The sequence below is a fragment of the Lissotriton helveticus genome, chromosome 6 (genome assembly GCF_964261635.1).
Source record: "Lissotriton helveticus chromosome 6, aLisHel1.1, whole genome shotgun sequence".
Taxonomy (NCBI): domain Eukaryota; kingdom Metazoa; phylum Chordata; class Amphibia; order Caudata; family Salamandridae; genus Lissotriton; species Lissotriton helveticus.
In genome coordinates, this window is record NC_136067.1 from 1050379698 (window position 1) to 1050403196 (window position 23499).

Sequence of the window (23499 nt, forward strand, 5' to 3'; positions counted from 1 at the left end):
GGGGAGATTAAGGGGCACATGCATCAACATAGACAACAGCGATTCTTTAATTGTGATTATTAAGGAATTGCAATTAAATAATCACTATTGCCTATGCATGTAGGAATCTCAAAAAAATTGCCATTGCTGCGATTTGTGCTGTTCTGTCTTACTCCATATCTATGAGGCCATGTAAAGCCACGCAAAGCGGCTTTGCGTCACATCATAGATATGATTGAGAGGCTTACACCACCGGAAAAACAGTGACGCTCCAGCGGCGCAAGCCTCTCATAAATAAGCCCCCTAGTGCTCATGTAAAGTGCACCAATGCCTTCAAGTCGAGTTCGCGCTGTAAAACTGCAAAAAAAATTGAACAATGGAAGAAAAGAATAAGAATTCTGCATTCTTCCGTTTTTCATATTCAATAACAAAACCTAGGCACATTTGAATTCATATATGCAACTTAACTTCGCAAACACTAAGATGCACCGTACTGCACGGATAATTACGTCATTATTATATTTTATTCGGATTGAGAGGCATCACTTATAAGGGTTTTCCATTACAAAAATTCGCAAAAGAAGGCTTGATGGCATCACGGCAAGGCTAACACTAAAAGGTTGCTCTGTTTTACTCGGCATCCTTAATATGTTTATATATCTTCCATCTTTTTTCAGTGGGGTTAATATTCAAATTACATAGTCTGGAAATACAGAAGAAGCACGTGAATTCACGTTTAAGGATCTAGTCAGTAAATAAAACTAGACAAATTAACACAAAGAAAAAAGTCCTGGCTGCACTCCAACACACAAAACGAACACACAAACTACAGTCATTGTGCTAATTAGGGGACATCTGAGTTAAAATGATCAATTGATGTGGCCAAAATATGGGCATTTGTGCAGAATATTTCATAATGTGTAATCATGTAGCTTGTACAACTAGATCAGCTAATAATACTGTATGTTTTAGGTCTCATTGTCAACATCATATCTACCTAATACTTTTTATTTGTGTAACCATCTAGGATCTGCATGTCAAAGAGCAAATGTGTCCAAATTTTTGATGGAAGTCCTCTTCAGCTCGCACAAGAGCTTCTTCGTCAATGTAGACAGCGGCTCTCTTTGACGCCACAAAATACTGGACCTTCCTGAGGGACCAGCCCATGATGTACATGAGAAAGCCACACACCGCGGCGGTGGACCGGCCCACACCAGCATTGCAGTGAATGTAGACAGTGTGGCCGTTCTCTAGCAGCCCATGCAAGAGGTGGACAGCTTGAGGTAACATCCGCACTCTACCTAGACAAAGAACAATAGACAAGAATTTAAATTAACCATTGTGCTATATATAAGATCAGCATTTAAAATACACACACTTTCCCCTGGAAGGAAGTCACAATATGAATTTGTGTGGCATACTTTTGGGAATTCATGAGTTAGTCAAAATATGTCAGCTATTAGTCATACCTACTTACAGAGAAATGGTTCAGAACCAGGCCAAGTCAACTTATGCATCTAAAAACGTGGTCTTACATGTCATATATTATTTAAGGGAATGGTATACATAGGACTCATGGAGCGTCCTAATTAAGCTTGAAAACGTGAACAATATGATTCCTATGTAGAGTGGTCCTAATTTTTCATATAAAACATATACACGTTTCAAAAACCTGATGAAACTTTTCTGAAATAAAAAAAAACATACATATTTTGCAAAACTCCTATTTAGATACTTTATTTGATGTAAAAAACATCTTACAAATATTAAAATTATTGTGCATGTTTGCTATAATTATCTGGAGATGATGGCGTGGATGCACATGAAGATGGCTACACCTTAAGGGAGCTCAGGCTGCCACTGCTACAGTCGCACTGAATCCTGGCAACTACACTCCATCGCATATAGGGGGGCACATGCTGGGGGCCTTGACGAACACCGGGACCCGACGGAGAGCACTCTGCGACAAGAAGCAATGGAGAAGCCTGAGACGCATTTCGACGCTGTTACAGCCGCAGGTGTGGCCTCGTAGCCGGTCCGAGCCCTCGATGTGGTGCAGTGCGATTGACCAAGCTTTCTCTCTACATTAAGCCAGCAGCTGGGGAACGAGCATTGGCTTGGGACTGCGGCAACTTCCCCTGCTTTGGCTGGCACTGCCAGCTGTATCAGCGATGTGACAGTGGACTGGAGCAAATTGATCCTATGGGGCTTGGGATGTGACGGCCAGGAGAGACGTGGAGGCCTATCCCTGGCCAGCACTACTGGACCCCTGACTGCACAATCTTCCATTGAGGGTGCCAAGCACCCTGCGAGGCTTACGCCTGGAGCAAATGGGAGGCCCTGAGACTCCAAATCATTAACAGACGATGAATCACTGGGACCTGCTTATCCTGGCGGATTCGCCTGAGTGGGAAGCACCCCCCCCCCCCATCGGACATACACAAGGTATGGAGAGGGGGGAAACTTTGAGCTGAGGTCCTGCTGCCTCCCCTGTGACCCCTGGGCAGGGGTTTGTGTCGGGGGGCCAATTCTCCCTCTTATCCTCTGCAGGGCCTTGTGACAGTGCAGCCTCCTTACTGTTGTGGAACACCATGCGTCACCACCTCTGCAGGCAGCTTTCTCCTGCCATGCATGGCGCAACCAGCCACATCAGTGGCACAACAACAAATTGGAACGACCTGGATTGGTGGGACCTATAATATGATGACCATGAGGACCGCGAAGGCCCACTTCTGACCTGTACTTCTGGGCCCCAATCTGTAGTGCCCTCTACGGGTAACACTGGTGGACATGTCAAAGGGCCCACAACTGGTGCAGCAGCGAGGCCGTTTGACTCCCGACCATTAAAAACTTGGTGAGTCCCTGGGAACTGTTATCCTGGGGATCCCATCCGGCACATGCAGAGTGCAGAGAGGGGGTGTTGACTGCTCTGGGACTCTGCTATCTCCTCTGGCACCTTCAGGTGGTGCAATAAGCACATTCCATCAGTGCCTGCCTTGCTGGCTGACACCAGTGAATCTCAGTGATAAGGCTGTCAAACAACGCTGCCTACCAAACCAGTGGTGCGAGGTCGGTCCTCCGTCCACCTCTGCTTCTTAGCCTCCTATCCTTCACGTTGCTGGTGGGCCTTTGAAGGATCTCATGGTCCACACAAGATCGACCAAGGACCCCGGGGGTGCACACTCCGGCCTGGACACTATGCCATCTTACGTGAAGGAGACCCACCTGGAGGGCGATGTTCCTCTGGAACCCTGCAATTCATCCAACAAACTGGATCGTATCCTGGAGGCCACTGCAGCCACACAAGAGAAGCTTGAGACCAAGATCAACAAGGTGGTGATCAACCTGAATCTTCTTCAAGATGACCACTGTAAGTTACCAGTCAGGGTAACAACTAATGAGACTGTTATACACCCTTTGGTGGATGAGCTAAAAAAACAGGTGCCGTCCTTCACCACGAAGGTCACACTATGGGCCCACGAGCTGAGGATGTGGAGGATCGCAGCAGGTGCAATAACATTTGGCTGGTTCGCCTCCCTTAGGGCTCGGAGGGGCCCAACATGGTGGCATTTCTCGAACAATGGCTCAGAGCGACAGTGGTGCCACAGGGCCTGTCCCAATTCATCATGCTTTTAAGGGTCCACCACGTACCAGCACAGCAACCCTTCCCCCCAGTAGCACAACCTTGCCCAGTAGTGGCATGCTTAATCGACAGAAATTCCCTGCTGAGAGTGGCCTGCACAAAAAAACACTTGCGTCTCGGGAACGCCGAAATAACCCTTTGCCTGAACTACACCCTGGCAGTTCATCGCCGGAAGGCCTCCTACTCTAAGGTGAAACATTCCATCCAAGACTTGGGTATCCAATATATGCTGCTAATCCCGGCCCAACTCAAGATTATACTCCGATGCTGCATATGCTTCTGTGACCCGCTACAAGAAGCAGGGGAGGATTGGACTTGAGATCTGTCACCTTGACTTTAGCGCCACAAACGGAGATGCAATCCATGCTCCTTGGAGGTGCGTCTGACAAAGCAACAAATGGGCCTGGCCAGAGATGGCACACCAGAGGCTGACAGCCAACTCAGCTGTATGCCGGACTGAGAACTGGAGACCGTTGATCTGTTTTCTGGCAATAACTCCATCTCAGATTTGGCCCACACTGGATCCTTATGAGGCCTGCTCCTGACACCCTGCATAGCTGATGATCTTTGACCCTTACCAACTTGTTTCTGGGACCACCAGCCTGCCCCACCGGATTATCGCTGGCCTGACTTTGCCGAGTGGGCGTACTGCACTTCTGATGGTGGCTGTGCCCAGAAAAAGGTGCCCCTGTACCAGTTCATTCAGTGCTGGCAGGCCACTCACGGCAGATGCAGGGTGAACCTTGGCGCTGGACACCTGATGACATTCAAGTTGTTGTTTTTTTGGGGTTAGGGGGCCTTACCATAGTCGGTGTGCCAGGGAGGACGGGAAGAGAGGGGTTGGGTTGTTAAGGCACTGGGCACACAGCGTTCATCACATTTGTGGCAATGGAGGCCAGTCCCCGCGTCTGTGTTGTGTTGGGCCGTGCCTCAATGCATGTGCACTCCAGGGCCTTTTGATGGGTAGCACTAAGGGATCTGAGGGATTCCTGTCACCCATGCACACGACATGTTGACCACGCAAACTCCCTGTCATAAGGTTCGCAGCTGGAATTTTAAGGGGATATACTTGGCTCATAAAAGACACCAGATAGACTCTTGACTGGTGAGGAAGGGGGTGGACATCGCATTCTTCCAGGAAACTCACTTGGCAGGGCCTGAACCAGACATGGAGCGCCCAGGTATTCGCCATGGGGCACTCCTCCTTTGCCAGGGGGGCACTCATATGAATCTGTGCAGAGGTTGCGTTTATTTGTGAATCCCAGCACATTGACAAGGAAGAACGGTATGTGCTCCGAACCGGTACCCTGGACTGGGATCCACTGGGACTGGGTTACGTCCCCTTTGTCAATCAGCCCTCATTTCTGGAATCCCTGACCCCATACTTGGGTATGCCCTTGCTGGTGGCTAAGATACTGGGAGGCGATTTCAACTGTTTGAATGGATCCTCCCCCCACAACTTGACTAGGCCATCTGGAAGCGATGGCTTATGGATTGAGACCTGTGGGATGTTTGCCGACTTCATCATTACCAAAGACTTCACCATTTTAGGTGATTTCAATTTCCATTTGGATAACATCTTTGACAAAGATTCAATGGCCCTGATGGACCTAGTGACAGGTGCAGACTTAGAGCAGATTGTAGTATGACCCACTCACATTGCTAGCTACCTTTTGGGTGCCGTTTTTTCGGATTGTCCCTTGTTGAAATTCAGCACCAACCTACAACGTCACTGGTCAGATCATTCTGCAGTGATGCTAACTCTCAACCTGCTGCTTTCCACTGGCCCCAAGCACGGTCCATCAAGTAGTCATAAAAGCTACTTGTGGCAGCGGTTTGATAAAACTGAATTTACAAATCAACTGAGTCAGAGTAAACCCTGCCTCTCCAGAGATCCAGAAGTAGCTTCTTCACAATACTAGAACTGGATCTCAGCAGCGGCACATAGCACCATCTCCCAGAGAGCAGAGAAAATCAGTAGGACGGCACCTACTGAACCTTGGTTCGCTGAAGAAATAAGATCTTTAAGAAGACTCTGTCATAGTCAGGAAAGATGTTGTCGCAAACATTACGATCCAAGATAAGAAGAAAGATACAAGCTAAGACTGACCCTAATATATCATTCCAGTTTACATCAATTATCTCCTGAATAGACATCCTGATTTTAATCCCCAAGTACTTAGCCTCTGTTGTTACTCGTTGCTCACTTGGACACAACCCCATCGTATAAATAACTTGAGTTTTAGAAATATTTAATTTATACCCAGCGACCTGTCCAAACGCTTGCGTCAAGCGTTCGAGCTCCCTTAATGCTGGTGCAGGGTCCGATGTCACAACCGCGACATCGTCAGCATAGGCAAGGATGCGCACTTCATAATCGCCTACTGACATTGATTGTATGGAGTTAGTAGACTCCATTAACTGTAATAGTGGCTGTATATAAATAGCAAAAAGCAGGGGAGAGCACGGGCATCCCTGCCGTGTTCCCCTGATAATATAGACAAAAGATGACTCATGTCCCATGGTACATATTTTAGCCCGAGGGCGCTTGTACATAGTTTGTAAAGCCTGCAAAAACAAAGGTTCGAACCCCATCGTACGCATTGTGACTCATAAAAGATCCATGTGACACGATCAAATGCTTTTTCCGCACTTAAAAAAAATAATACCAATATTCTTTTTAAGTGCGGTTGCATAATATATTACTGATATAACCCGATGCAGATGGTTCACCGTACTTCTACCTGGGAGAAACCCATGCTGGTGTCGAGATACAAGCAGTGGGAGAACTCGCACCAACCGAGTCGCCAATATTTTAGAATAAACTTTTACATCTGCATTAATTAATGATATGGGCCTTTATGACCCAGGAAATCGAGGGGGTTTATCTTTTTTTTTTTTAAACTACTATATTTGCGTCATCCCAGGACACCGGAGGATTTCCACATTGAGCCGTGATAAAAGTAGCAAGCATATCCTCCTTTATAATACTAAATAGCAATCGATAGACCTCCAAAGGAAGTTTATCCGGGCCAGATGCTTTCCCCAGCGCTAAATCTTCTACTGCTAGCTGTAATTCTTGCATGGAGATTGGAGCTTCCAGCATTTCCCTCTCAGAAGTCCCAAGTTTAAAGAAGTCAAAGTCCTGGAGGTATAATTCTATATGATCTTGAGCAACAGGGTCCTGAGTATATAGTTCTTTGTAATATATACGAAAGACCTCCATAATACTATCCATGGTTTCAACCAAATACCCTCTATCATTTACCAGCATATCAATACATTGAGACGCCTGCCTACCCCGCATTCTTTGGGCCAAGCATCTACCCGCTGCCTCCCCATATTCATATCTTTCAGCTTTATGAGCCTTATACTGAGCAGCTATATCCTGACTCCAGACCCCGTTGATCCTGGCTTTGCAGCTAGCAACCTTAGTTTGTGCAGTTTGAGGGTCAGCATTAGATCGAATTACAGAAATAAGTTCATACTCTGCCACTCTGAGTTCCTCAATCAAACCTGCTATCGAAGCTTTCTGTTGTTTTTGTTTAGCCCAACCATAACTACTTGTTTCCCCCCTAAGGCCAGCGTTAAAGGAGTCCCAAACCATTGGTTGAGTGGCAGTGCCTCTATTATATTCTATAAACTGCATAGCCCATAACTTTATATGCGTTATATACTCCTCATCACTAACAAGCTTTTTACTAAAGGTAAATGCTCGTACTTCACATACCGACTGCAGGCAAGTCACATCTATCGCTACTGGGCTGTGATCAGAAGTGATTCGAGGCATAACTTGCATCTTTGCACCAACAGTTAAAAATCGGGGTAGAAAAATATAATCCAACCTCACAAATTTGGAGTCGGGAGAAGAAAAAAAAGTGTACCCTGGATTCCCAGGGTTTACCTTTGACCACCCATCAACAAGTCCATGTTGTAATATCAACTGATATAGTGCCCAATATACCTTCAGCTTACAGCCTTGACAGCCCTTAAAATGAGGATCCCATGTATGGGCGTCTCCACATATATATTAAAATCCCCAAGTAATATCAAAGGCGTTGCCCACTGTGCTAGCTCCACATTCAAAAACTCCAAAATGTCTGCCTCGTCTAGATTGGATCCATACACTGTACCTATTGTAGCCTTGGTAACCCCTATAGTACATTCAGTAATCGCCCACCATCCAAAGTTATCAGCCCGTACCCTACCTGTGCCAACTATAGCCCGGCTACCCATTATGGCTACACCTCTATTCACAGTAGATTGCTTAGATACTGCTAATAAAGAAAAGCCCAATTCTAATAGAACCTTATAGTTGGACCAAGGAATGTGGGTTTCCTGCAAACAAAGGATATCGGGAATGATTAAGCGCAACTCATTAATCACACGTTTCCTTTTCAAAGCATTATTAAGACTGCAGACATTAAAGGAGCAAATTTGCAAATTCCGAACCAACATCAAAGCTGGTGTATTGCTGGTCATTAACAGATAAACAAGCGATTAAATCAACTCCGAGGTACTTAAAACAGATGCTGTGAACTAACATTCTATCTTTTTTCCCACTACCCCTTACCCCCCAAACCCACTAACCCCCCAGTACCCCCTAGCCCGCCCCAACACCACCACCCCAAACCCCCCCTCGCCCCCAATGTGTGCCCCCCCTTAACTAAGGCAATAGGGTTGAGCGCCCTTGTGATGCTCGGTGAGTGGCACACGTGATACTCGGCTCACCAGATCCGCAAATCCCCTTTAATGAATCGTCCTTTACCCCCTACCTAACAAAACAAAAAACGACTGCGAAAAGAAAGAAGAAAAGGGGAGAAAGGAAGTCATTATAGAATCAGCAATGTCCCAATTGATATGCCAGTCCATCAAGCAAGAGTATGCAGATACTCTTTTGCAGCAGCCTCCGAGGTAAAGAAACGACTCTGGCCCATAATAACAATTTTTAACGTTTCAGGTTGTAATAAGAATACTGTAGGCCCTTTGCTTGGAAAGGTACAATCAGCTGCCGTAGCTTCCAATGCTTTTCGACTGTGGAATGGCAAAAATCCGTCGGAATGAAAAACTGTATTCCTTTTCCAGTTCTCTTCCTGTCAGGTCTAACCATATCATAGAGTACCTGCCTTGCCAAGAAATTGTTCAAAGAAATCAAAACGGCCCGCGGTTGCTGAGGTCTTACTTGCCCACTTCTTATCGGTCGCTGCTTAAAAGGAAATCTATGGGCCCGCTGAATCTCGCGGATCCAGTTCTATTCTGTAACTTCTGGCAGTGCTTCCTCAAGTAGCTCGGCCACAAATGTACATACATCCTGTCCCTCGAGACCTTCCGGGACCCCAAGAATACGTAAATTATTGCGGCGAAGACGATTTTCCAGTTCAGCAATCTTGTCGTGCACGTCGTCCTTATGCGTCTTTATTTCAGCAACGTCAGCCTTTTGAGTCACCATCTGGTCATCTAGTGATGATATCCGTGCCTCTGCTTCCACCATTCTATCAGTGAAGTCGTTGCATGTTTTAGCCAAGCGTCGGACAGTATTTTGTAGCTTCCTACAGGCAGTATGTGTTTTCAAATGCTCGGGTCGAGCCTCTAACCTATGGTCGTTAATGGATCTATAAATCTCCTCCAGCGATACTTGGCTGGACACTTGGCTGGATACCTCAGCATCTGCACCCCCACTAGCTTGACCCGATAGATCTAGTCTCTCCAGTAACTGTACGCCAGCAGAAAGATCCCATTCGTTGATTTAGTTGGTTTCAGTGATAACCAAACCGGTACTGCCACCCCTATCTTTCTTCCGAATGGTAGAGGCCTGAGCTGAAGTATCCCCAGAGAAACTATTTTTATGTTGACTACTTTCCAGCATACTGGGGGTACTATCTTCTTCCACATCTTCTGGAAGCGAGAGTTCTTCTTCCAAGTCTGATCCTTCGGAATGTTCCCACAGTGAATAAAATTCGCCATCCTTACTACTTAGCGGCTCATGGGTTTCTTCTTCACTGGCAGCACCCTCTCCATCCTCCGTCATACTTGCGTCATTAAACCCTTCCCCAATCTGTGCCAGGGCTTGAGATGTTGCAGAAAGCGGCATAAGAGCACCTGGAGATATTTGAGATGAATAGCTCTGTTCTGCCCGTTCACCATTTCCAGCTACTTCAGCCTCTAAGTTGGAGTTGGATGTGGAAATATTCATTTTTTCCGCTCCGACCACCGACTGGAACATTTGTGGTATCTTAGGATTACCTAAAATAGCCTCTTTATTCTGCCCCACATTCGCAAAGTCTTGGGTGCCCTGTGCTTCCTTAGATCTAGCAGCAAGCGCTGCCCGTGTACCAACTGCTCCTGCCCCTTCACCAACAGATCTGGTCTTCCTACCACGAGCCACCTTGGGCGCCATAGTAAAGCACAGCCAGACGTTGTAATGTTAAATTTCCAAATAACCTGCCTTATGCAAGCCCAAAAGTCATACAGATCCAATTTAATCAAACAGTAGCCAAATCAAAGCACTTTGGTAATCCTTTCACACGTAGTAGTAGTACCTGAAGTTTGCTTATTGAGTTTGTCGTATGCTGCACTGCCAGAACCAGAGGAGCTTCAGGCATTCGTCACCATTTTCAGTCGAGTAAGTCCCCCTCGGGTACTGCCTTCAACTCTACACGTATATGTGAGTTTAAGCGGGTATACGCCACTCCAGTCTTCCTGCCTCGACTACGATATTAAGCTGTTGCAGCACTGTTTATTCCCTCAATTACAATAGCCAGGCGCAGATGAATCGGACTGAGAGAACGCCGTCAGTCCTTTGCACAAGAACTACAATTAAATTGCTCATCACCGTAGAAGCCTCAGGTGTGTACAGCCGGTACCAAAACACCACTCACAACGTTAAATTTGTGGCTCCAGTACGGCGTTTCAAACGGACGGCGTGCTCCACGATTCAACCCCGCTTCTCCCGCTGCTGCCATGTGCCATGTGCCGCTTCTACTCTCACAGCTGCAGATATTTCAAGCAGTCAGCGTACTCCCCGATTCAGTCCCGCTACTCCCGCGGCTCCCGTGCACCTCTTCTCCACTTTCTCCACCGACACCCGAGAGAGCCTACCAAACAGAAAAGCAGCCGCAGGTCAAGCCTTTCTGCAGGGGCGTACTGCTCGCAACTACAGGTGAGCCGAGTCCCGAGTAGAGGAGCTCCTCACACACACGTCTGCACTGCGGACGCCATCTTGCCTCGCCACCTACATTTCAGATGTGGCTAGCTAGACTTCTTGGAATATATGATCAGGAGAAGGCCTTGCATGTATGCTGGGGCAGGCAGGCCACAATCCGTGGGGGGACATCTGGGCACATGTCTCAAAATGGTATAAAGAAGCCAGGGGGTCCTAAAGCATGAGGATAGGGGATCAACAGTGGTGATGGCAGGCTTCTCCTCAGATAGGTTTCTCACAGGCTGGAAAAAGGTGGCTGTAAAGGTTCTATTCCCAATATAAATGAATTATAATGTGTGTTTTAACACGGTCTTAAAATCTCTCATTATAAACTGGATATGCTATAGTTAGCAACTGCTCTTATTTTGGATTAGCTTATATGAGGTGATTGTCTCTCTAAGTCATATAATTGTATTTTTGCACAACCCTAGTAGATTTGCTACAATCACCTATGATCTATCGATATCTAATACAAAGTGATTGATTGCTTTTTTTCACAATCCTACTAGAAATAGGATGTAAGCATCTCTTTTTCTGTAAGAAGGACCTGTGATCCTTTTTTTAAGGCTGGTGCCAACTTTCATTAGCTTTAAATTGCATATACTATACTTAGCAATCGCTACTACAGAGCTGCTCTTTGCTTTGTCGTCTTTTATTTAAGCAATCTATTTGCATTTTGCACAATGTTATCAGAACTGTTTCTATTTTTCATGATCTATTGATATGTATTCTTGTATGTGACACTATTTGGGTATGAATAAAAAAATTATAACAAATAAAAAAAGGAGGAATAGTGTACAGTGGTGTAGGGTTGAGTGAACCGGTGCAGAGTCGAGTTGCATAGTGTGGAATAGAGTACAGTAGAGTTGGATAGAATCAAATGGTGTACAATAGAGAGGCATAGAGTGGAGTGAGGTACAGGGTAGGCATGTAGAGTGGAATTGCATACAGTGGAGTGGTGTAGAGTGCAGTGTAGTAGAATAGAGTGTCATACAGTGAAATAGGAAAGAGTTCAGTGTTGTAGAGTGGAGTTATGTATAGTGGAATAGAGTAGAGTGGAGTAGCGTACAGCGGAGTGGTGTACAGTGGAGTGGTGTAGAATGGAGTGGCATAGACCGTAACAGCATAGACTGCAGTGGCATAGAGTGGAGTGCCGTAGAGTGAAGTGGCATACATTGGAGTAGGTTACAGTGGAGTGGTGTAGAGTGCAATAACGTGAGTGTGGTGGCATATTGTGAAGTAACATAGAGTGGGGTGCCATATAGTGGAACAGCATAGAGTGGAGGGGTGTATAGTAGAGTTGAATAGAGTGGAATAGTGTTGCGTGAGTAGCATATAGAGGAGGGTTTTTCAGTGTAGTGGCGTACACTACAGTATCATTGAATTGAGTGGCATAGAGTGTAATAGCATACAGTGGGGTGGTTTAGAGTATAGTGGTATAGAGTGGTGTGGTGTACAGTGGATTGACATAGAGTTGAGTAGTGTACAGTGTAGTGACAAATGGAGTGGCACAGAGTTGAGTAGCAAAGAGTGGGATGGCATAGAGTGGCGTGGCGTAGAGTGGAGTGTGATACTTTAAACAGACCTAGTATGAAAGGGGCCAACGGGTGTAGATGTAATGTGTCAGGAATATAGATTATGAGATATAAATGCTAATTTTGTTAGTAGGTGTAAATAGTGTAAGTGATGTTAAAGTTATAAGAGTTAAAATACTTAGTATTATGTTGTGCCGCAGTATACCATGATTGATGGAGCAAGGATTCGCACAAAAAGCGACTTGCTTGTACTCAAGAACCTCGAATAACTTTAACGAATTAACCAATATGTTTGTCTTACTAATTTGTACCTGCCTTGCCAAGAAATTGTTCAAAGAAATCAAAACGGCCCGCGGTTGCTGAGGTCTTACTTGCCCACTTCTTATCGGTCGCTGCTTAAAAGGAAATCTATGGGCCCGCTGAATCTCGCGGATCCAGTTCCATTCTGTAACTTCTGGCAGTGCTTCCTCAAGTAGCTCGGCCACAAATGTACATACATCCTGTCCCTCGAGACCTTCCGGGACCCCAAGAATACGTAAATTATTGCGGCGAAGACGATTTTCCAGTTCAGCAATCTTGTCGTGCACGTCGTCCGTATGCGTCTTTATTTCAGCAACGTCAGCCTTTTGAGTCACCATCTGGTCATCTAGTGATGATATCCGTGCCTCTGCTTCCACCATTCTATCAGTGAAGTCGTTGCATGTTTTAGCCAAGCGTCGGACAGTATTTTGTAGCTTCCTACAGGCAGTATGTGTTTTCAAATGCTCGGCTCGAGCCTCTAACCTATGGTCGTTAATGGATCTATAAATCTCCTCCAGCGATACTTGGCTGGACACTTGGCTGGATACCTCAGCATCTGCACCCCCACTAGCTTGACCCGATAGATCTAGTCTCTCCAGTAACTGTACGCCAGCAGAAAGATCCCATTCGTTGATTTAGTTGGTTTCAGTGATAACCAAACCGGTACTGCCACCCCTATCTTTCTTCCGAATGGTAGAGGCCTGAGCTGAAGTATCCCCAGAAAAACTATTTTTATGTTGACTACTTTCCAGCATACTGGGGGTACTATCTTCTTCCACATCTTCTGGAAGCGAGAGTTCTTCTTCCAAGTCTGATCCTTCGGAATGTTCCCACAGTGAATAAAATTCGCCATCCTTACTACTTAGCGGCTCATGGGTTTCTTCTTCACTGGCAGCACCCTCTCCATCCTCCGTCATACTTGCGTCATTAAACCCTTCCCCAATCTGTGCCAGGGCTTGAGATGTTGCAGAAAGCGGCATAAGAGCACCTGGAGATATTTGAGATGAATAGCTCTGTTCTGCCCGTTCACCATTTCCAGCTACTTCAGCCTCTAAGTTGGAGTTGGATGTGGAAATATTCATTTTTTCCGCTCCGACCACCGACTGGAACATTTGTGGTATCTTAGGATTACCTAAAATAGCCTCTTTATTCTGCCCCACATTCGCAAAGTCTTGGGTGCCCTGTGCTTCCTTAGATCTAGCAGCAAGCGCTGCCCGTGTACCAACTGCTCCTGCCCCTTCACCAACAGATCTGGTCTTCCTACCACGAGCCACCTTGGGCGCCATAGTAAAGCACAGCCAGATGTTGTAATGTTGAATTTCCAAATAACCTGCCTTATGCAAGCCCAAAAGTCATACAGATCCAATTTAATCAAACAGTAGCCAAATCAAAGCACTTTGGTAATCCTTTCACACGTAGTAGTAGTACCTGAAGTTTGCTTATTGAGTTTGTCGTATGCTGCACTGCCAGAACCAGAGGAGCTTCAGGCATTCGTCACCATTTTCAGTCGAGTAAGTCCCCCTCGGGTACTGCCTTCAACTCTACACGTATATGTGAGTTTAAGCGGGTATACGCCACTCCAGTCTTCCTGCCTCGACTACGATATTAAGCTGTTGCAGCACTGTTTATTCCCTCAATTACAATAGCCAGGCGCAGATGAATCGGACTGAGAGAACGCCGTCAGTCCTTTGCACAAGAACTACAATTAAATTGCTCGTCACCGTAGAAGCCTCAGGTGTGTACAGCCGGTACCAAAACACCACTCACAACGTTAAATTTGCGGCTCCAGTACGGCGTTTCAAACGGACGGCGTGCTCCACGATTCAACCCCGCTTCTCCCGCTGCTGCCATGTGCCATGTGCCGCTTCTACTCTCACAGCTGCAGATATTTCAAGCAGTCAGCGTACTCCCCGATTCAGTCCCGTTACTCCCGCGGCTCCCGTGCACCTCTTCTCCACTTTCTCCACCGACACCCGAGAGAGCCTACCAAACAGAAAAGCAGCCGCAGGTCAAGCCGTTCTGCAGGGGCGTACTGCTCGCAACTACAGGTGAGCCGAGTCCCGAGTAGAGGAGCTCCTCACACACACGTCTGCACTGCGGACGCCATCTTGCCTTGCCACCTACATTTCAGATGTGGCTAGCTAGACTTCTTGGAATATATGATCAGGAGAAGGCCTTGCATGTATGCTGGGGCAGGCAGGCCACAATCCGTGGGGGGACATCTGGGCACATGTCTCAAAATGGTATAAAGAAGCCAGGGGGTCCTAAAGCATGAGGATAGGGGATCAACAGTGGTGATGGCAGGCTTCTCCTCAGATAGGTTTCTCACAGGCTGGAAAAAGGTGGCTGTAAAGGTTCTATTCCCAATATAAATGAATTATAATGTGTGTTTTAACACGGTCTTAAAATCTCTCATTATAAACTGGATATGCTATAGTTAGCAACTGCTCTTATTTTGGATTAGCTTATATGAGGTGATTGTCTCTCTAAGTCATATAATTGTATTTTTGCACAACCCTAGTAGATTTGCTACAATCACCTATGATCTATCGATATCTATACAAAGTGATTGATTGCTTTTTTTCACAATCCTACTAGAAATAGGATGTAAGCATCTCTTTTTCTGTAAGAAGGACCTGTGATCCTTTTTTTAAGGCTGGTGCCAACTTTCATTAGCTTTAAATTGCATATACTATACTTAGCAATCGCTACTACAGAGCTGCTATTTGCTTTGTCGTCTTTTATTTAAGCAATCTATTTGCATTTTGCACAATGTTATCAGAACTGTTTCTATTTTTCATGATCTATTGATATGTATTCTTGTATGTGACACTATTTGGGTATGAATAAAAAAATTATAACAAATAAAAAAAGGAGGAATAGTGTACAGTGGTGTAGGGTTGAGTGAACCGGTGCAGAGTCGAGTTGCATAGTGTGGAATAGAGTACAGTAGAGTTGGATAGAATCAAATGGTGTACAATAGAGAGGCATAGAGTGGAGTGAGGTACAGGGTAGGCATGTAGAGTGGAATTGCATACAGTGGAGTGGTGTAGAGTGCAGTGTAGTAGAATAGAGTGTCATACAGTGAAATAGGAAAGAGTTCAGTGTTGTAGAGTGGAGTTATGTATAGTGGAATAGAGTAGAGTGGAGTAGCGTACAGCGGAGTGGTGTACAGTGGAGTGGTGTAGAATGGAGTGGCATAGACCGTAACAGCATAGACTGCAGTGGCATAGAGTGGAGTGCCGTAGAGTGAAGTGGCATACATTGGAGTAGGTTACAGTGGAGTGGTGTAGAGTGCAATAACGTGAGTGTGGTGGCATATTGTGAAGTAACATAGAGTGGGGTGCCATATAGTGGAACAGCATAGAGTGGAGGGGTGTATAGTAGAGTTGAATAGAGTGGAATAGTGTTGCGTGAGTAGCATATAGAGGAGGGTTTTTCAGTGTAGTGGCGTACACTACAGTATCATTGAATTGAGTGGCATAGAGTGTAATAGCATACAGTGGGGTGGTTTAGAGTATAGTGGTATAGAGTGGTGTGGTGTACAGTGGATTGACATAGAGTTGAGTAGTGTACAGTGTAGTGACAAATGGAGTGGCACAGAGTTGAGTAGCAAAGAGTGGGATGGCATAGAGTGGCGTGGCGTAGAGTGGAGTGTGATACTTTAAACAGACCTAGTATGAAAGGGGCCAACGGGTGTAGATGTAATGTGTCAGGAATATAGATTATGAGATATAAATGCTAATTTTGTTAGTAGGTGTAAATAGTGTAAGTGATGTTAAAGTTATAAGAGTTAAAATACTTAGTATTATGTTGTGCCGCAGTATACCATGATTGATGGAGCAAGGATTCGCACAAAAAGCGACTTGCTTGTACTCAAGAACCTCGAATAACTTTAACGAATTAACCAATATGTTTGTCTTACTAATTTGCCCTTTTTCTTTCATTACTGGGTATCCGAGAGAAGCTTGCTTATGTGTTTTCTAATCCTAATACGCTTGGAAATAAAATGGCCGCTGCTACGCGGGAATTTCTACTGCGCATGCGTCTGTCATACCCACGTGACATGACGTACTCGCAGCTTTGGAGGGAATCTGTTGCTTTTGCGCACTAGAGCTAATATGGCTGCTCTGTGTTCTCACATGCGAGAAGCTTGCACTGCTGCTTTTGCTAAGCTGTTTGTTCTGCTTAATCCTAATGCTATAGTTTATTATAAAGTAATGGGTATAGTGTAGAGATTCATGGTATACAGTGTATTCATTTATTCTGTGTTCTAAACTATTTCTTTTCCATTTCATGTTGCACTTCGAAACTTGGCCTGTTGTATTATGCTGCACTCCATCTTGATTGAAACTGCGTCTGCGCGAGATCCGCGAGTCTCCAGAGCAGTGACCTCTGAATTCCGGCCAAGGAGCTGACTGACTGAGAAGATGCTCCTGGGAACCTCATCTAGTGAACTTTGGAAAAATACATTGTAATTGTGAATGGAGCATCCATTGTTTTGCGAGTGGAAGACTTCATGAGAACCTGAACTTGATGGGTGTGAACATAAATTTGAATATGAGATGGCAAAATTTGAAATATTAGATGGTGTGATGACCTGTCCTCTTCTTTTGTCCAATCGAAATTGGGGATCCTTACACTTGCAACATTGGGGGGTGGTACACTGACCTGGAAAATAGTATACTAGCCTAGGTTTAGATAGAGAAATTGTCCGACTTGTCCGAATAGCTGACCTGTCACTGACCCAACGCACTCAATAGCTGATCGAGAACAGAGGTGCTGCGAGGCACTCTGTCAGAAGACTCGCTGACCAAATCGGGGTTCTGGGACCTGAAGTGCTAGCGAAGCACTTTGCTGGGAAATTCGATAACCCAATCAGGGTTTTGACTGATAGCTGCAGAGAGGGAGTAGCGCAGGCGTTGCAACTGAACTGCGGGTGCTGGTCCCAACTTACGGTGGTCCGGTTCTGATACAAATCTGGCTTTCCTGTCCTGTTTCTGACCTGCACTTGCTGGCCTACTGGCGTTTGCAACTTTCGGGGTTTCTGTCCTTAACTGACCCGTGGCTAGGGTTGGTCTTCACTCCGTTTTAGGTAAATATACATCTGTGTGGGTAACAAATAGTATCATTTGCGTCCTTTTCTTACCCTTCCTGAATTTTGCTAAAGTCTTATTTGCACATGTTCCTTTTTCTTACCCTTTCCTGGTGACAATTAATAAAATCGTAAATCTTGCCATTATTAGCATGCTCCATTTTTCCCCCTCCTTAGAGTTGGATGTTAAATGCTATCCATTAATGTATAGAGGTTTCCTGTCTTTACCCACCCTTTAAAGAAGCTGAAGTGGTTATTCTGAATTATTAGCGTGTTCCATTTTTTTACCTTCCCTATAGCTACATGTTTAATTCAGTTTCGTCATTACAATTGGTGTTCCCTCTTTTTACCCACCCTCTTGAAATCGATTAAACTGTGACTCATAGCATGTCCCTTATTTTTCCCGTCCTTTAGAAAATATCATTGCAAGTCGGATTTTTCTAAAAGTTCATTTCAGTATGTTCCTTGTTCTTACCTTCCCTTTAGAATTCTAAATGGTCGGCATGATATATCTTTTGCATAGTTATACGCTGTTTGTGATTCTGATTATCGATAGTTTGCTTACTGTTAATCTTTGGCTCATGACTTTTGATGAAGATTAGATAAAGGTTTTCAAAACTTCTCGAGTCTGTGGTTATTATATGAGTGCATATTGTTGTCTTGCTACCATACTTATTATGCTAGACTCCCTGAACCCATAGGTTCACAGATAACGATGACCAGGAGCGTAAGTCAAGGGTATAGGACCTAGGAAGTACAAATATCTGGTAGTTAGTGCCCAGGTTAACTAATCTAAGAAATTGTGGTTAATTTGAATATGGGCCTAGTGACCTGCGCGCTCTATCAGTATATTTACTTGGTAGCAGAGGCATGGTTAGGGATTAGTTACAATAGGTAGGTAGGTAATTTGCTGCTAAATGGGAAATTAAATTGCTGCTAAATGAAAGTATTGATCGATCAAATGTAAAATGTTTATTCAAATATAAAATGCTCTGAAATGTTTTGAAAATGTTACTGATTTTATGCTGTGTTGATTTATGTATTAACCAAACCCGTTCATGACTGTTATATGTTTGTCTGGAATCCCCGGGGCAGAATAGCGGGTGGTAAAGGGAAGCCACATCGCAGTGAGGTCAGTGGCTCGAGGAAATTAGTGCAGGGTTGGGTAGAACCGGAAGCACTATTTAGGGTTTTCTGTATGAATGTAGGAATAAATGATAGCCAAGAGTTCGCTGGCAAAACTTCTATTGTGATATCACCTAGAAAGGGTCACACGGAAGGAGTAGCAGGTTCGTCTGAGCTTTATTGGTAGCAAAGGGGTTCGCTGGTGAAACTTTGGCCTTAGTATATGTCCCAGAGTGGATGAGTCCGAAGGAGTAGCAGGTTCTCTAATGCTTGTGTGAAGGGTAGGCAGAAAAGATCTATCCGCAGTGTATGAAAAGTAAACGGAAGGGATTTACTTGCAGTGAAATACATCTTTCCTTTCTAGTCACTCGAGTACAGTGGTGAATGTTTCATGTTGTAAATTAAAATAAAGCATTTTCACTTTAAATTAAAGAATTGAGTTTCATTACCTTGTGAAGGAGGGAGTCAGTTGCGGAGCTGCGCTGACGTCACTCAGTGCCACGCTGGTATTGGTAGAGACAGCGGGTGTGTAGCTGAGATAGAAAATTGTAATGGAGGGGTAAGCACAAAAGCGTGGGAACTCATCTCACAGGAGAAGCTGCGAAATCATTGGTTAGAAAATTTGAAACATCAGTGTTGATTGGTTGAAGAAAAATAAAAGACGCACAAGTATTGGAGTAATTTTGTAAACAAAGCAACTACTACTATACGATTACTGAAAGGTTTGCAGGGTATATGTGGTATCCAAGTCATCCAGATACTTGACCTGATCCAAGATACCAGGGGTTTGCTAGAGATCAGGCGATAAGAGGCAGACCTCTTCTTATGTACGGAAGCAAGAGAAAAATGTCAATTGTAGACAGAGTAAAGAATTACTTTAAAAAAGACAAGCCCATTAAAACTAGAGAAGGAGTCATCATTCCACCACCGAACACTCCCGCATCATTTATGATATTTGATAGAGGCTACCACTCTTGTGTATGGTTAGAGAACTGGGTGGAATATACTAAAGGTGATGGGATTTTAGCATTTCCCTTAGAAGGAACATTTAATGGAAGAATTTTGTTCAACTTGAGGACTCGAATGAATGATTTACATCCCAGACCTAGATTAAAGCAATATGAGGCATTAGAGGAATGGGAAATAGAGGCTTTTGAGTGAAACAGACCCAGAATTGACAAAGGGTTAAATAAATTCTATCCAAAGGTACAGAGAGAAACCAGAGATAAACAAATGAAACAATGGAGACAGAACATGTTAGTTGAAGGATTATATCCTGTATTAACTCTAGAAGAATCTACTGGAGGTAAAAAGACTGAGAAAACAAAACATTTAATGACCAGTGGTGAGTCAGACGATGATTACATGGAGGGTTTATTAATGAAGAATCCACTACCTTATAATGAGGAATCCCGAGTAGTAAATCTGAATAACCCATTTTTAAACCACCTTATAATGAGGGACCAAGTACAGTAAATCCAAGTGCCCCGTTTTTAAAGGCACCTTTAATCCCACAAGTGGTGCACGAGGCCTCAATAGAGAGGGTATTGCAGGAAAGGGAAAGAGAAGCCTTAAATAAACAGAGAAGTGAGCTGATTCAGAAAATTTCCCAATTAAATACGAGTCCTGAAGCCCTAACAATTCCGGTAACTATTGGCACGGTGGTACCATTATGTGGAGACAAACAGACCAGTTTAAAACTCCCGTTCTAACTACACCAGTAGTTCAGCCAAGAAAAGGGCCCCTAATAATAGACGACCAGGCAAGTGAATGTTGTCCGTAATCTCCTTAATGGACTTACCAATAAGAGAACCAGAAAGTAGTTCGATTAGAAGAGCTACTCCATTAAATTCCAGAGAAGTACAGATGGAGACATCCTCAGGTACGAGAAGTGCAACTGTAGTGACTCCTGAAGAATTAGACAGGTGGTCACAAGAAATAGAGAAGCCAAAAACCCAGCCGAAACCATTGGACATTCACAAATTAAGAATTGAATTAAAGGAACTAATGGCTGGGAATGTGGGATTGGACAGGTTACACACTTTTAGTGAGGAAGAATTGTTATTCATTTGCAAAAGCATTACCCGGAACACAAAGGTGTTTCATGAAAAATTAATGGACACTGCAATCAGCATGGGATTTGACATTGGTAAATCTAAAGTATTGCAAAAGCAATACCGAGCAGAATTCTCTGACAAAGATTTAGAAAACATGAATGTGTCAGGAAGAAAAGTGCAGATAAGAGAACTACTAAACCTGTTACAAAAATGGGGAGAATTAGAAAAGTGGAAAGCCAGGTGGGCAAAGAAAAAGGAAGAGGTTTGATCAAGACAAATGAAATCAGAATATGTCTTAAAAGAGGCAGAAAAGGTGGAAAAATGATGTCCTATGCGAGAAGTACCAGGTGGAGGTTATGTACATGTGCCATGGTCCCGACAAGATATTGTATCATTTACAAATGATTTCCCCAAACTGCGTGAAAAACCTGAAGAGTGGTACAGGCAGGTCCAAAGATCCGTGAAAGTTTCAAAATGTCTTCTGAAAGATCTAGACGGATTTTTTGACATTGTAGTTCCCGTAGATTTGTGGACAGAATGTAAAATTGCTGTTGATTGGCCGACTGAAGAATACCCCAGAGACCCAAAGACAGGGGCACCTTCCGAGGATGTAATGAAAAAATATAATCAGGTGATGCTGTACCTAAAAGGAAAGGTGCCTGCAAACGAGACTGACTGGACTAGGATAGATAGAACCACTCAGAACCAAGATGAAACTGTACATGCATACTATGAACGTCTGTTACAGGTGTTCAAGCAGTACAGTGGACTGCACAATATCGAAATGAAAGACATGACCTATTTCATCTATCGATTTGTGTTAGGGTTAAGGCCTGAGATTTCACAGTGGATCAAAGACAATAACATTTGTTGGCAGGCTAAACCAATAGACGAAGTCCTTATGTCAGGAATTTACAAATCGCATCTATCTATGTTCCTAAATTGGTGAATGGTGGAAAGACAATAGTGAAGCCTTGTCGGGTAAATGTTTGGTACCCGTGTATTACTAAATAGATTCCTTTCAACACCATGTAAATAGGTTCAGGTAATAGTGGGTTTTAGGTCCTTCCCAAGATGGCCGCCGCTGTGGCCACTGAAGCCATTTGGAAGTTAGTACGGGAGGGCTAGTTGATGTGTGCCCCGCGCAGCATTCAAACTGCGCACTTCAACTGTTCGGGTTTTTGAGGTAGCAGCTAGAGTTCCACGCTCCGTGTCTGTTTTCATGACAGGAGTTCGTTGAGTTAGTTTAGTCAAATTCTTGAGTCCGCTTAATCGGGCTACTCGCCAAGTGCGTGAACATTTGTCAAAAAATTACTTTTGGGTGAATTCATCGAAGGCAGTTTACAGTTCGTGAAGAAAAGTTCTTCCGTCAGCTGCAGTGACTGAGTCTACGTTCTTCTCCATCCGCCGTCGTCGTGGGAGCCAATTCGCCCTGCTGAAGTTCGACAGGGTTTCTTTCACAGAAGGTTCCACAGACTCCTTGACCTCTTGCGGAGAGTTGCGAGAGGAACAGTAAGCCAGCGGCAGTTTCCCCCTTGATCCCCCTTTGCCAGCAAACTATATACTGAGTAACTATTCCCTTCTTGCGCTTTCCCTGCTCCTATCCTTTCCCCTTCTTGCCTCCCTTGTTCCTTTTTGCGCGCTAAAGTCCACTCAGCATTGGGACCCTTGGAGCCGCATGTTTGCTCCAAGACACTAACAGAACCCCAGTTGGGGCAAATACAGAGAGCTTACAGGTAAAGAGAGAGAGAGTGAGAGAGTATTAGTTCATAGTTCGTAGCTCACAGGAAAGGTCACACAGTAACGTTAGTCTCTGTCTCACAGGCATGAAGCTCCCTGAATGTTTCTACACATCCTAATGAAGAGTAGCAATACCTTTGGGAACCACTGGTAGGATAAGATTTGATTATTACATAGAGTGAGAATATTGGTAGGTGGAAGTTGTTGTTTATTCTTTCCCTCCTTGTTCTGTGCATTAGGCATCTACAGTAACCGAAGTTAAGGTCCAGACTGATCTACCCAATCGGTGAAGGTGCCAGAAGTTCTCAAGGTGTCTCTTCTCTGTCCACTTCCCCTTTTCCCTTTCGCTAGTGGATTCGCCCAAGTGGCGGAGTCACTGGTGGGAGGGTGATTGGGTACAGCATCTACTGCCTCTGCGAAGTTTGGAGCCTTCTGACACCTTAAGTATGCTAAGTACTGTGAAGATGAGCTAGAAAATAAACAAAAAGAGTTGAAAGAAAAGGTCATGTGGGCACAGGTAAAATTAGCAGAGCAACAAGAACAGCAGTTAAACAAAATGACTAGTAACCAGAATCAGGGAACCGGAAATGGGGGAAAAATGAGTAGAGAAGAGGCAAAGAAGAAGTTCCCCTGCCACGGGTGCGGAAAATTGGGGCACTGGAAGGACGAGTGTAAGGCTGGGCAGAGTGGTAATGTGCAAACTAATGATTTAAATCCACAGACGCAGAATGAGGTGCCACGGAAGTCCCAGCAGCAGGTAAAACAGAATCAGTTGCCTCATGCACCTATGCCAGATTATAGGAGCAAAGCACAACAGAGTGTAG

General features: G+C 44.6%; 1 protein-coding gene across 4 annotated transcripts in view; it reads right to left on the reverse strand.

Annotated features, from left to right (window-relative positions):
* Positions 1–481: 481 nt before the first annotated feature.
* The window catches only part of EPM2A (EPM2A glucan phosphatase, laforin), a 596250-nt gene continuing 573232 nt past the window's right edge, over positions 482–23499 (reverse strand). For all 4 annotated transcript variants that reach the window (XM_078648681.1, XM_078648683.1, XM_078648682.1 and 1 more), the window contains exon 5: positions 482–1280. In XM_078648681.1, coding sequence (XP_078504807.1) covers positions 1003–1280 — 278 coding nt within the window. In that variant the 3' untranslated portion in view covers positions 482–1002. The remainder of the gene's footprint in view (positions 1281–23499) is intronic.